The 13,980-nt window shown below is 57.3% G+C and overlaps 1 protein-coding gene across 1 annotated transcript; it reads right to left on the bottom strand.

Annotated features, from left to right (window-relative positions):
- Positions 1-1,001: 1,001 nt before the first annotated feature.
- On the bottom strand, positions 1,002-13,155 carry LHFPL4 (LHFPL tetraspan subfamily member 4). Its single transcript, XM_068202012.1, has 4 exons — positions 12,584-13,155; positions 3,302-3,538; positions 3,102-3,118; positions 1,002-2,805 (listed from the first exon to the last, which is right to left on the bottom strand). Exons 1-4 carry the CDS (start codon positions 12,987-12,989, stop codon positions 2,797-2,799), a joined length of 669 nt encoding a protein of 222 aa, XP_068058113.1. The 5' UTR covers positions 12,990-13,155; the 3' UTR covers positions 1,002-2,796.
- Positions 13,156-13,980: the final 825 nt, after the last annotated feature.

A 13,980-nucleotide genomic window follows, 5' to 3' on the forward strand; every position in this document is an offset into this window, starting at 1 on the left:
AATTCCCTGAGCTTCTGGCTGGGGTTGTGAGATTTTTGGCTCTGCTGCTGCTGTTCTTCTTGCCCAAGCTCATTTGGGGAGGAGATGGATTTGGAGGATGTCCCCTGCACCTGCTTTAAAACCCGGTTTCTGGTGTGCCAGAACCTGTCATCCAGGGTTTTCACACTGCTTGCCTTTTCCTTAGGAAGGCTGACATGGGCTGAGCCTGGCACGGGGCCTGCCAGGTGTATCTGCAAGCGCTGGTTTGAGGTGCCCATGGCTTCTGGTCTTCAACTGCCCTCACTTGTGAGAATGTTCCTCCTAATACTGTGGGACAGCATCAGTCATGGTTCATTCTGTCCTTTTGTGTCCCCCAAAAGAGTGTCTCCATCTCCACTACTCCTTCCCTGAAAGCCACTGTGGGCAGCACTAACCCTGCTCTTCTCAGCCTCTTCTGCCATCTGCAGGGCTCACCTGGGCTGTCAGCGTGTCCCACATCAGGGGAGCAGACGTGGCCAAAGCTCTCTGCAAGTCCCAGAGCTCCCCATGTTGCCCTCACACAGCCTGGAATGCTCTCCCCACTCCTCTAGCAGAGGATGCCATTAAGCTGACCGGCCATGTATTTCTTTTCCATCAAGACACTGGAATTTGATGAATTTCAGGAGTTTTTTGATGAATTTCATGGATTTTCCTATCAGTCTGTGTTAGTGAGCTGACAGACCACTCGTCGTGCACTGTGGACAGGCAGAAGGGACGGGTTCAAAGGCTCCTAGGGATAGATGGGATCCTGCCCCACCCCCTGCTTTGCCGTGAAGTGGGACAGACCCTTTCTCTGGGGACTCCCTCTGGACAGAGCCTCTCCTTGTGTGCCAGCCCATGTGGGTGGAGGCTCAGCTCTGCAGGGTGGGCTCCCCACCACAGCTCAAGACACTCACAGGGGCTTCTTTGGCCTCCCACCTCCCTCAGTGATGGCCAGGAAGAACCCATCCCAACCCTCCCCACAACACAGGGCTCCGAGCTCATCTGGTTTGAATTATATTTTTCAATAAGGTTTTGTGAAACACTGTATCAAACTTTGTACTAAAATACAGATATATTACAGCTACTGTATTCCTTTCTCCACTGATTTTCTTGGTTTGTTTTTCCAATTCAGCTGGCAACAGCACTCTCAAGCTGGCAAGACCCGGGCGCTGCGAGTTCCTGTTGACCTCGTTCTGGGGGGCAGCTGTCAGAGGGATGTGGGCACCGCTGGGCTCATGGCGGGCGGAGGGCACCGGCAGGAGTGCTGGCACGCACTCCATCCCGGGTGGCTTTGGCTCCCAGATGGTGTTTCGGCACAGCTCCATCCCCCACCACCACCCCGCAGGGCCTCAGGACACCACTTACCTGCTCCAGCCCGCCCCTGGTGCCTGGTGAGGCGCTGGGTCCTGCGGAGCCCTTCACTGCCATCCCCCAGCAGCCTCCACGCTCCGTGGCCCCATCCCAGGACCGTGGTCCCGCTCTGCTCCCTGCTCCCACTCGCCCTGCTCCCTGGCCTTGCCCAGTGTCTGGGTCCAGCCCTGCCAGGGCTCCAACAAGGCCCTGGGGGCCCTGCCCTGGGCCCTGCAAGGAGCCCCAGCTGCTCGCACTGAGACACGGCCAGTGCTGAGGACTTTATTGCATTGCGAGGGATGTGGTGACCCAAGCCCCTGTGGCCAGGGGAAGCCCACACACACGCGCTGGCCTGGCCAGCAGAGCCACAGCCAGGCTGCAGCCACCCGTGCCGGGGTGTCGGCTCTCGGGTGCTGTGTGTGGGCCTCGGAGGCTGCCGGCGCTGCCCAGGGCAGCAGCCACCGGCCGGCTCCCCGCACGCCATCACCGCGGGCCAGCGAGGTACAGCCAGGAGGCCGGGTGGGTACAGGAGAGCTCAGGCACACCCGGCCATGCCGCGTGGCGGGGAAAGCCTTGCTGTCACCAGTGGAGATAAAGCACCGTATGGGGATGGGGAGGGAAGGCGTTTGGCAACGGCCCGCGGCCGGCTCGGGGAGGGGTCTTGGCGGGGGATCCTCCTGTGCCCGCCCGGGGGTTTTGCATGTTCCGCTGCTCCCACTTACCAGGGCTTACATTCAACGGCGGCGCGAGTCGGGTGTCCCACGGCCGGCAGCAGCAAGGCCCCTGCGGTCCCCATGCTGAGGGGAGCGAGCAGCAGCCTGCGGCCCCAGCCACGCACCAGGAAACACCATGTCCTGGGCTGGACTCCCAGGGCGGGGGGAGAGGGGGCTCGAGTCACTTTACCCTGTTTAGAGAATATGAATTTACATGTAAAAGTAGGGGTTGGGCCCCATCCCGGCCACCGGGTCCCCTGGCTGTGGAGACAGGATCACGGAGCTGTACAAAATGGGAGTGGGGAGGGGTCCGGGACCCGGAGCAGCCGGCACGGGGCGTCACTGGGTGCGCGTTCGGGTGGGAGGCAGCAGGTCAGGAGTCCTGGGGATGTAGAAATCTGTTAAAAACTCCAAGACTGTTTTTTCCTTGAAACAAAACCGCAGCTGGATTCTGTTCTTGAACAAAGCGGGTTTGAGGCATCCTCCCCCGGCGGCGGCCCGCAGGCAGCGGTGGGTACGGAACTGGCAGGGTGCGTGGGATGGTGGTGCCGGCGTGGATATGGAGGTGGCCATGGATGCGGCGGGCGGCTGGCGCATCCCTGGCACGGGCACCGGGGCCCGGAGGGTGGCGCGGGACGCTGTGCGGCCGCTGGCAGCAAATGAAGGGCAGGACAGGGAAGGAACGCCCAGGCTGCCGGCCATGGGAAGAAGGTCCTGCTGCGGATGGTCGGCCTTATATCCTCTGCGGGAAAAGCACAGCAGGTTGGGGATGGACTTGGGCTGGTCTTACTGCACCATCGTGCTACTTGCATGTGCCAGGCATATGCCTATCCCTATCCCTGCCACCCTGTCTCTGCTGCCTCCCTTCCCCCATTGCCCCCAGCCCTGCTGCCTGCACAGCCAGGGTCCCTATCCCACCCCATCCCATCCCGTCCTGTCCCGTCCCGTCCCATCCCATGTCACACAGACACCAAGCACAGTCACACCCAGAGACACCACAGAGGGACAGGGGACAGGACAGTGACACTCAAGGCTTACCGCAGTGCCAACAAAATCTGTGGAAACAGAAGAGAGAGAGGTCAGGCAGGGCAGAGGCTCAGCAGCTCCCTCCCACCCTGCCCAGCCTGGCTTGCCTTGTTGGTGGCAGTTAAGCCCATGGGACCTTTGCCAGGCTGCCAGAGGAGCCAAGCCCCCCAGGCTGCTCCCACCCAGGATCCCCCCAGTAGCATGGTGCTGACCTTTGCTCTCTGTCTTGAGCTCCTCGTGCAGCAGGTCGTTCTGCCGGTTGCCGAGAACAAAGGCCAGGAAGGAAAGGATAAGGGCGTTGAGGATGCCGATGATGGCCAGGATATAAGCCCAGCGTACAGAGCAGTCGCCCAGGGAGTACTTCCCTGTCTTCTCCCCACACATGTCCCGTATGGTCTCTGCATCCCAGCCATCAGGAAAGATCATGCAGCCCAGCACCAGGCAGAGCGCTGCAAGAGAGAGAGGAGGGGGAAGCATCAGAGACAATGGAGTGGCAGTGCTGGGTGCTGAGCCCCCCAGTCAGTACATGAGTGCAGCCCTTGTCTGCCAGGGAGCCCACCTTGGCCCCACGACAGCCGGGCAATGTGGCAGGTGACAGCCACCACTGCCTCAGGAGCCCCAGGGACTGTGTTTTTGGTTGTCCCAAACCTGGCCCACGCATAATTAGGGACTTCAGGCTCTTCATTTCTACCAGCACCAGCCACAGGATCAGTGGCTGCCCACGGGCTTTCCTCATCACTACAAGCTCCCTGCATGTGGGCAGGAGCTACCGGTGCACTGCGGGCAGGGATGCTGCTTGTGGAGAGGACTGGCATCCCCAGGAGCCCCCACACCTGACCACCCCACAGCCTGCAAGCACCATTCCCAGAGGGGTCACCTTCCCAGCAGGCCTCCACCCAGCACACTCTGTGCTGAGCAAGGAGACATCAGGGAACACAGGGATGGAAATGTCACAAAGCCTGTGACTGTCAAGGTAAGGAGGTGACTTTTTCTGACTACAGCAAGTACAAAAGCTCCTCGTCCCATATCAGCTGGAAGAGCTAAAAATAGTAATGATGTTGGCTGCGGTGCCCTGCAGGTACTTTTACCCCGAGTTAAGGAAGAACTAAGAGGCTTGAGCCCACACCAGTAAGAAGTTCTCCCTCCATCCCTTTCAGCAAACACCCTGCAGGCAGGCAGCTGGTACTCTGGCATGAGCTTTCTGGGTGCTGGCATGTGTTTTGAACTGCTTTCCATGGGGAAGGGAAATCCCAGGAGGAAGGCAAGTGCCTGCAGGGCATCACACTGCACCCAGGAAAGGACAGGGACGCTGGCACACAATGTCATGCAGCAGCTGCTGCCAGGTCTCTGACTCCTCCACACACATAGCAAACCCCCTTGGTAATAGTGACTTTATGGACAGTGGCAAGCCCTGCATGCTGATTTATTGCAATGCACAGCCCTGGTGCCACCCCAGCACCACATGGCTGCACAGAGCCAAGCCATTGTCTCCAGCACATCGTCACCAGGGACTCCCAGCCAAGCACAGCCTGTCTGGGACTGGGCCAACCCAAACCTCTGCAAGGAAACACAATCAGCACCAATGCCATGCCCTGCATGGTAAATGGTGAGGAGCAGCCTGGCCTGCTGCTGACCCGGGCACCTTGGAATAGGATGGCATTAATTCAGCTGAGGGCCTGAATAAAAAGGGATCAGGTGCAGCAGACCTGTGCCAGGGACTGTTCCTGTGAAAGCAGAGATGCTAAGAGGATTTTAGGATCCTCTGAGCTCCCAGTGCAGTGCAGCTGTGAAACAAGCTAAGGTGCTCTGTGACAATCCCCAGCAAGGGGGTGGATTTAACCCCCACAGCACTGCTCAGGCTGGCACGACCCAGCCTGGAAATGGGCACGGTTGTAAGAAATCTGCTGAAATCATAGAGGAGGAGGAAAGGACCACAGGTACGCAATGAGGCTGGGGGAAAGCACAGAAAGCAGCAGCTCCAGCTGCCTGGGTGGGCAGCAGGCCTCAGCAACAGCCACTCAGGGCCCAAAGGAGAACAGGAGCTGTGCCCAAGACGGTAGGCAATTTTGAGTTAAAAAATCAGGCACCAATTTTACCTACACCAGCAATGGCTTGGGCAGGCTCCCAGCCTTTGTGCACAGCCCTCAGTCAGTCCTTCACAGGAGCAGAACAGCAGCCCCTGGGTCTGTCCCTGGACTCTGCAGGCAGTGTCATGTCCTCTGCATTCCTGAGCTATCATTCGGGGTAAAGGTGGGTCCAGCGGCCCAGGTAAAGCAGAAGCCTGCCAAGAGCTCACCGCTCTGAAAACACCACAGGTGAGAGGGTCTCCCAGGACATCTGCCTGTCCCAAACATGGCAGGACAGGCAGCAATGCCATGGCACTCATGGAGAACATGAGAGACAGGGTTTGAGGCAAAAGTAGGGTGGCTCAAAAAGGTATGGGAGACCCTCGTGTGGTGGGTTGTCACAGCACAGTCACGAAGGACATGCAGTGATGGCCACTGCCAGGACACTGCCTGGCTCCAGCCTGTGTCACTTGTTCTGATCCCTCTCATCCTCGTGTGCCTGCTCTGTACTGCACCACGGCAAAGGGAGTCTGTGCCCTGTACCACCAAGCAGTTGCAGGATCTCTGCTCATGCCCTCACAGCCCATTTGACAGAATTCAACAACAACTTTACTGCTGGGCAGAGGTGTGTGCCCAAGTCACCACACATACCCAAATGCCTCTGCCTGAGGGTGACTGGCCTCTTCCCAAAAACCCCTCACTACTCGACAGCTCCCTGGGAAGTGGCTGAGGTGAGGCTGTGCTACTGAAGGCAGGTGCTCTCCCGGGGAAGAGCAGCTCAGTGCTCTCCTCTTCCCATCTGCCCTACGCGTTCCCAGCAGCAAGCCGAGTCCTCTGCTCTGTCACAAGCAATTCCCTTTTCTGCACTCCCCAGGCCGCCCAATGTCCTGGAAACACCTTCCTGTGCCTTCAGCAAGGAGTGACTTTGAAAAGCAGAGCAAGAACAAGGAGGGGATCCCCATACAATCCACAAGCCTCAGCGCTGGCCTCTCCAACAGGTCTGAGGGATGCGGGGTCAGGGCTCTGCCTGCCCATCCCTCTGCCCGCAGCACCATTCTGCCAGCACTTACCTCTAAATGCCCTAAGACCCCTTGCAGACCTGCAGGAAAACCTTGGGTTTTGTTTAAAGCAGCCTATTTTTATGCCTTGCAACCACAAGAAAAGCACCAGGTGACGACTTCTATGAAGAGCCACTATTAAAGAGGAAAAAATAACCCAACTCCTGTCGATTTTGCTTTTAATTCCTGTTCTTCTGAGCGTGTGGTGCCAGTCCTCACTGTCGGTGGCACCAAGAATGGCTGGCTGGTCTGTCACACCCCACAGCTGCCATCCTGCCCCTAGGCCCTGGGCTCCAACTCCCTCTTCTAGAGTTTTTCCAATTGTAAAGACAGTTTTGAGAGCAGGCATTTCAGTGATCACTGGGACAGGGTGCATGCAGGGGGAGAATGACCCTGCTGGGGCTGGGGCTCTGACCCCATAAAGCTGGCATTTCTTGCCTTTTTACAGCTGGTTCATGGCTTCTCACTCCTCAGTGCTCCCTTGTCAAGGTCCATTAGAAACAACATGGGCATCTCAAGGGCTTTTGATATCCTCACAAAATAAATTAATCAAAGGGAATGCAATGTTATGACTCAGGCTGCAACACTGGAGCAAGATTTGAGCAGAAAGAGGAGGCTCCTCCCGGCAGGACATCTCCTGGGACAAGGTGCATTTAGCTAATTTGGACTGTCTAAGTAACCCCCATGTTTGCTGAGTACCACTGCCCCTGTCCTGAGCAGCTGTGCCTGCAGGATTAAAATCTGATTTTTTAAATTACTTTTTCTGTCTAGTTTAGTCTACAGGTGTGAGTGAAAACTGGCTTTTACTGCTTCTGCCTCCACGGGTGGAAGGAGCTCAGGACATGCCCTGAAGCTGAGATGTGACCTCCCCCAGAGCATCACACCGTCACAGAACAGGGAAGATCTGAGGTAATGGGGGGAAAACCAGCAATCACTGGGTCCAAAAAGGGTTTTTAAACCTGGCATGGGGACAGCACATCCAAAAACCCCAGGGAACAGGGGCTGGGCCGTATGCTCTTGGGGTCTAGAGTGGCTGCTTCTCACCAGAAAACCTCCTGAGAGCTGAACACCAAAAGGAAAGGGGACAAACACAGTCCCCCCTCCTCCCCGTAAAAACTGAAATCCCTCAAAAATAAATCAACACTAAGGGCAGAGTGCTCTGGACGGCGAGCACCAGCCATTTACACAGACACGAGCTCCCTTACGGCGTTTTGCTCCACAGGCTGTTTTTGTGCCAAAAAATCAGCAGGATTCAGAATAGAGTTATGAGTTTGTATGAATCAGAACTGACAGTTACTTTATCTGGAACAACAGTTCAGGGATGTAAGCTCCAGGACACGAGCGGCTCCGAGACGCCCAGCTCAGCCCTCCCCGCGAGTGCACAGGCACATCAAGAGCCGCCACGGGAGGCTGCGCTGCCGTGCAAACCCCGCGGCGGCTGCTGCTGCTGCGGAGCACACGGCGCTGCACGGACGCAAGGGATGGGCTGCAGCCTGGCTCCTGTCCCCTTTGCAAGACCTGAGTGGTAGGGGAAGAACAGGGGAATCTTCAGAAAGCTTGTATGGGGGTCCAAAAGACAGCAATTCAGCAAATGCTGAGGGGTTTTGTGGTGCTATTTCTGCTGCAAGGTCAGCAGGTGGAAGTGGCTCATATTACGGGCAATATTGGCAGAGAAAGGGCCGGAGGATAAAATGCAGAGTCACAGGATAGTTAAGGTTGGAAGGGACCTCTGGAGATCATTTAGTCCAACCCTCTTGCTAAGAGTCACCTAGAGCAGGTGATCCAGGAACATGTCCAGATGGGTTTTGAATGACTCCAGAGACCCCACAACCTCCCTGCGCAGTCTCATGCTCAGCAGCTGTCCCACTTACACTCCAAGCCGGTTTGCAGCAGTGGTATCTGCCTCATATTTTTTCATTAAGAATTTCAATGGATGAGTTTTATATCCATGAAAACAATATTTTGAAACCTCAAAGTCTCTGAAAGGACTTGGGTCTCCAGGAAGTCACAGTCAGGAAGATGAGCCTCTCCTGATGTGGTTCAGCAGAGCCACTGCATTGCTGCCAGAACCAAGGAGGGTTTTGGGGCTGTAGCGCTCACCCAGGCCAGATCCTGCTTTCCCTTGGGGCTGAGGCCACACCACCACAAAGCTCCACCATGCTCAGTCCAACAACTGGCAACAGTTCCCTCACTACTCCTCTCCATAGATATGCCAAAACCATGCCATGCAAGGGGTCCCCACTGAAACAGTGGCAAACACAGCTGAGGTGCAAAAGATAACGCCCTGCTCAGGGACCTGCCCCTACTCTCAGCCTTGGAAGGGCCCATCCAAGAAGTGAGTTTAGCTCTGAAGGGAGTCTCCCAAAGGAGAAAAGAGCTCAGATGGATATGTATCACCACATTCCCCATCAGGCAAGGTGGCTGGACATGGTACAATCGATGCCAAAAGGCCCCCAATAAGGTCAAAGCCCAGCCCTAAGGCCAAGAGCATGGCCCCAGGTGAGAAGGCACCCCATGTGTCATGTATTCCTAAGGGAGTGAGTGTGAAGGTCTCACCACACCGACTGCTGGACCTGGAGCACAGGAAAACACTTTAAAATGTGACCAGTCAATTCTTCCATGCAAGAAGCATGGTGTGCTCAGCTAGCTGCCTCTTTTGACCCTCAATAGACTGTAAGTACAAAACCAAAGACCCTCTGGAAACAACCCTGGGTACCACGCAGGGTAATCATCCTGATGGAAGGCACATGGATGCAGTGTCACACAGAGCTGGCTGGGCTGTCTTGCACAGGCATTAATGCTGGGCACCAGGACAACTTTGTTCAAAGTTCAGAGTAAACTCACAGGATGACTGTGTCTTACGCTACGGCAGAGTGTTGGGGAATCAGGGGAAATGCTCAGGCTCCTGGGCGGCCTGGTGGTGGTGCATTCCTATGCTCTGATTTCCCGCAGACAAATCCCAAGGGGGATCACCCTCACAGCCCATTTCTCTTCAAGCATCATCCCACAGAACTTTCTGAAGGTGCTCCTCCACTAATTTGGAGTACTGGGGTGGCATCAGGTGCTGTCAGTCATACAGTTGTTGACGTGCTCATGTTAAGGACCCATCTCTGGTTTTATAACAGAAGGATTTAGCAAAATCTCCAGTTTTGCATTACTGGGATTTTGAACAGGGCAGATGGCCACGTTTCTATTTGCGATAAAGCAGAGTCTTTCCTCTTAATTAGATCCAGTTTCCTCCTAGGGGGGCAGTGGCTTTTGAGCTGGAGCTTTCTGTCAAGCTCTAATTAAACCCTGCCTTGATTGTTGTCCACTAATTAGACATCAATAATTTAAAGTTGGGGTTTTTTTTTTGGTTTTTTGAAAGAGATCCTGAATTCCTCATCCTCCTCCCCCACATTCCTGCACTTGGTTTTTCTCCTCTGAAGAGCCCATCCATGCCCACAGTCAGCAGCCTTTTACTCTGCACTGGCCATCCAACAGGGATGGGGTGGGGACACCTCTGCCCCATCTCTCTGCCCAACACCTGCCTCACCTGGCTTTCACCAGTGAGACCAAGAGACTTTGGGCCTCACAGTTGCTTCTGCCGTAATAGTGCAAGTCCTTCTTCAGCTAAACCCTCACTGAGGCAGGAGGAATTTCCCTTCTTTCTCTGCTCCTCCAAACTCTCTGCTCTGACAGAATCCTCCAACCTCCCAGCCAGGTGAATCTCTGAAGTTTGCCGTAATGATGTACCAGATCCTGCATCAGGCTACGTCCCTGCCTTAAGATCTGGCCTATGGTACTCTCTCCATAGGTCATGGCAGCTCCTTCTCCATGCACAAGGTAACACATCCACCTGTGGCTGCCTCAGACGTAACCAGGGAAGTTCGGCCCTGCCTGACCCCTGCCAGACAAGACTCTCTTGCTGGGACACACCACACCACCACCTCTGTATCAGGCCCTCTGACAGGAACATCAGCCTCTCCTGTGGGACAGCAGCTCTCTCATGTTGCCCTGTCTCAGGTTAGGGTGGAGGGCCAGTCTCTGTTAATGCTGCCTTGGACTTTCCCTGACAGAGAAGCCATGGAGCCATGCTGCTCTGGGACAGCTCCAAGCCAACCTGGGCTGGCTGGGGCCAGAAGAGCCAGCCCATGGCCCCACTGAGCTGAACACTCAGGGTTCTCACAAGTGCAGTTGTCAGCAACACGTGTCATTACAAGGTGCAAGGTGTGATCAAGGGCAAGCCCCAAGGCAAAGTCAAGGGTACCCAGAGGCGACAACAGCAAAGTGCTGTCGTGGCCACCCAAACCTGAGCCAGGACAGGACAGAAGGCATTGGAGACAAGACCCAGGGCTGCCTCCAGTGCAGTGCCCTCTGCCACACAGCTCCCTGTGCAGCAGTAGCAGCTGGGCACTCCACGCCACTTGATTAAGCTGCCGACAATCGGTAGGATTTGGGCTCTGAGCTTGCTTTAAACTGATAAATCTTCAGGACGGGGAAAATTAAAGATGAGGGAATTTCCTGATAAGCCAAGGCAGCTCCAGGTCTGGCTGTGGTCCTGACCTGGGTAAGGGGAGGTCAGGCTTTCCAGCCCAAGCCAGCTGCAAGGGAAAGAGCTGGGCTAGCTGAAAGGTCCTCACACGGAGGGGCTGTATCCTTCCACATCGAGGACTAGGGCCCTTCTCACAGAGGGGATGAATGGGGTCCTTCCATTAGGAATAAGGGGCACTGTAGGTCCTTCCAGTGGAAGCTCTAGGTCTATTCACACTTAGTATGCAGTGGAGAGTAAGTGTTTGTCCACACCTGATAAAACTGTGCAGAGAAAGAAGTGAAGGGTCTTGCTACCAATGGAAGTTCAACATCATTCCTTAGGATCTTTCTCCCAAAAGGACAGACCCTGTGTGAGGACACCTCGGAAGTCTGTGCATAAGGGGATACTTGGGATCCCTATCAATATAGGCATCAGGTCACCTTCTAGGGAAAGGTCTGGGTTATTGTACAGTGTCGTTTTGAGGAGTGAGTCTGTGAGGTTCTTTGGAGTACATCTACAGTGGGGTTTCATTTGTGGAAGAACCTAAGGAGCATCTATAGACACGGTCACTTTTGGGTGGTTAATTACTGGGCTTGAGTGGTCATGTCTGGGGAGACATCAAGGTAAATGTATGGTGTACCTCTGTGGGAAGCACTGGAGAGAGCTGTCCTCACAGCCCTTTCATGATGCAGGAGAGAGGGGCCTGGGTACAATATGTCTTAGAAGGGTGCTTTTATAGGGATGGGGGATCCATGCATGGGCTTCTTCCAGTGGTGGGGTTCCTCTGGGGGCTGAGTGTTCCCCTAAAGTGAGTATCTCTTAGGGACAACCCCACATCTCTGGGGTTGACTGGGAGGCTAGTCCCTGATGTGGAGTGTGCTGAGGTGTCTGAATCCCCAGGGATTCAGGGGGCTGATCCAGTGTGTCCTAGGCCATGTTGTAGGGTGTCCCAATGCTGGTCCTTGACTGGGGTGTACTCAAGTGCCCCAAGGAGGGTGCCTAGCCCAGGGTGTCCTGAGGGTCCAGACTGTCCAGACTGCCCAGGTGTCCCAGGGTCGGTGCCTGTTCTGGAGTCACCTGAGGTGGGTCCCTGATCCAGCTCTCCAGCTGTGTACCTCCCATAAGGGAGCCTTATGTTTCCCTGGGGACAGACCTTGCCTAGGGAATCCCAGGCTCCAGTGCCTCAAGCAGGTGCGACCATTCCTGGTGCCAGTGCCTGGTCTGGCTGTCCTGGGAAGCCCCGGAGTGTCCTGAGGACATTTCTTGGCTGAGAAGACCCATGGCCCTACAGTGCTTGTACCTGTCCAGCTTCCTTGAGCGATTCCAATGTTCCCTGTGGCCAACCTCTGCCTGGAGAGACCCAGGTGCCAGTGCCTAGAGCCAGAACCTGTTTATGGTGCTCTGTCAGTGCCAGTGCCTGGCCTGCTTGTCCCAGGAAGGCCTGGGACGTCCTAGGGCCAGCTCCTAGCTGGGATGCCCTATGGATACACAGTACCTGTACCCATCCCAGATCTCCTGAGCAGCCCCTGTGATCCTTGTGGCCAGGGGATAACAGGGAGCCTTCAGTGCCAGTGTCCTAAACGGGTGCCCATTCCTGCTCATCTGTCAGCACTAGCGCCTGCCCTGGGAGTCCCAAGAAGCTGTGGGGCTGCATCCTAGAACCACGGCCCTGCACTGTTTGGACTCAGCCCAGCTTCCTTGCTGTTCCCTGTAGCCAGGGACCCCACTACCACTGCCGGGGTGTCCCGGGGTGCCGCACGCTCAGCTCTGCCCACATTCTCCCCACCCGTCCCCCGCCGCCAGGCCCGGGGCAGGCGGGTGTTCCCAGTGCCGGTGGTTCCCGGTGCCGGTGTGTACCTGCCAGCAGCTGCATCCAGGCGCAGATCTTGTAGACGGTGGCGGTGTTGCAGAAGAAGAACAGGGCGAAGCAGGTGATGCAGCCCAGCGTCAGCACCATGGAGAGCAGCACGAAGAACGCGGCCGCCTGAAAGGCGCCCGAGGGGATGGTGCTGAAGTCGGTGAAGGAGCCGCGGCACGACAGCTCCCGGCCCGCCAGCCCGCTGCCCACGCAGTAGTGGAACAGCCCGAAGTACCCGGGCTTGGGCGTGTTAACGCTGTCGCCCACCCAGTAGGGCTGGATGAAGACCACCACGTTGATGATGGCGAAGCAGATGGTGAAGATGGCCCAGAGCACGCCGATGGCGCGCGAGTTCCGCACGTAGTTGTCATGGTACAGCTTGGAGGCTTCCTGCGAGGGCAGCATCCTGCCGGCCGCCGCTGCCGAAGGGCGGGAGGGGCCGGGGCGGCGGGGAGCCCGCCCGGGGTCGGCGGGGCGGGGGGGCCGCGGCCTAAGAGCGCCCGCGGGCTGCCGGGCCCTGCGACACCCGCGCCGCCATCTTGGCTGCCGCCTCTGCGCCCCGCGCGCTCCCGCCGCGCGCGCGCGGCCGCGCGCCCCCCCGCCACTGCGGAGCCGGGCCCGGCCCGGCCCGAGCCGAACCGAGACCCTCCGAGCCCGCCCCCCGGGGATCGGACCGCCCCGCCGCCTCCTGCTGCGCTCGCCTCGGGCTCGGCCGAGCGACGGACTCGGCCCGGTTCGGCTCGCATCCACTCGGCTTGGCTCGGGTCAGATCGCCGGGCCCATTCCTCTCCCCCGCTCCGGCACGACCGTTCCCCGGACCGACCCCGCCCGGGGTAGAGCCAGGGCATGGCTCCGATAAGTGCTGGAGGGTCCCGGCGTGGCTGCCTTTGGCCGGAGTGCGCCCGTCCTCCCGCACCCTTCACGAGTCCGGGGGAGGCCCGCGGGTTGCCGGCGTAGCCCCGGGCGGGCAGCAGACCTTCCCCACCCTCCTGGCGGGGACGGAGCAAGTAAGTTGCCGCCACTGTGCCCGCGCCCGGCTCTGGGGAAGCAGGAGTCGACCCAAAACTTCCGACAGAGCGAGGCCAGGTACACGGCTACGCCAGGTCAGATGTGGTGACAGGGCTGGGGGGTGCACAACGTGCGCCAGGCTAGGTGTGGTGGCTAACTGCTCTGGGGTAAATGGCTATGCCAGTAGTGTCACACGGGCTGTCTGCCCTTGTATGCCGGCAGGTGCCCTTGCGAAATCCTGCCGCCGCCCCGTCAGCCTCACACCGGTCCCAAACCCAGCAGAGACCAAACCGAGTCGGGCCAGCTTCATTCTCAGGCAACGAGATGCACCGCGTTAGCTGCAGTTGAACTCGGCTGTCATTAAATGTTTGTGAAGATTCACAGCTGA

Source organism: Anomalospiza imberbis, chromosome 11 (genome assembly GCF_031753505.1).
Source record: "Anomalospiza imberbis isolate Cuckoo-Finch-1a 21T00152 chromosome 11, ASM3175350v1, whole genome shotgun sequence".
Lineage (NCBI taxonomy): Eukaryota > Metazoa > Chordata > Aves > Passeriformes > Viduidae > Anomalospiza > Anomalospiza imberbis.

Coding starts and splice junctions, on each gene's coding strand:
- LHFPL4 (XM_068202012.1), bottom strand. CDS start 12,989: ATGCTGCCCTCGCAGGAAGCCTCCAAGCTGTACCATGACAACTACGTG. Junction 3,539..12,583: donor CTGGATGCAGCTGCTGGCAG/GTACACACCGGC, acceptor TCTCTCTTGCAG/CGCTCTGCCTGGTGCTGGGC.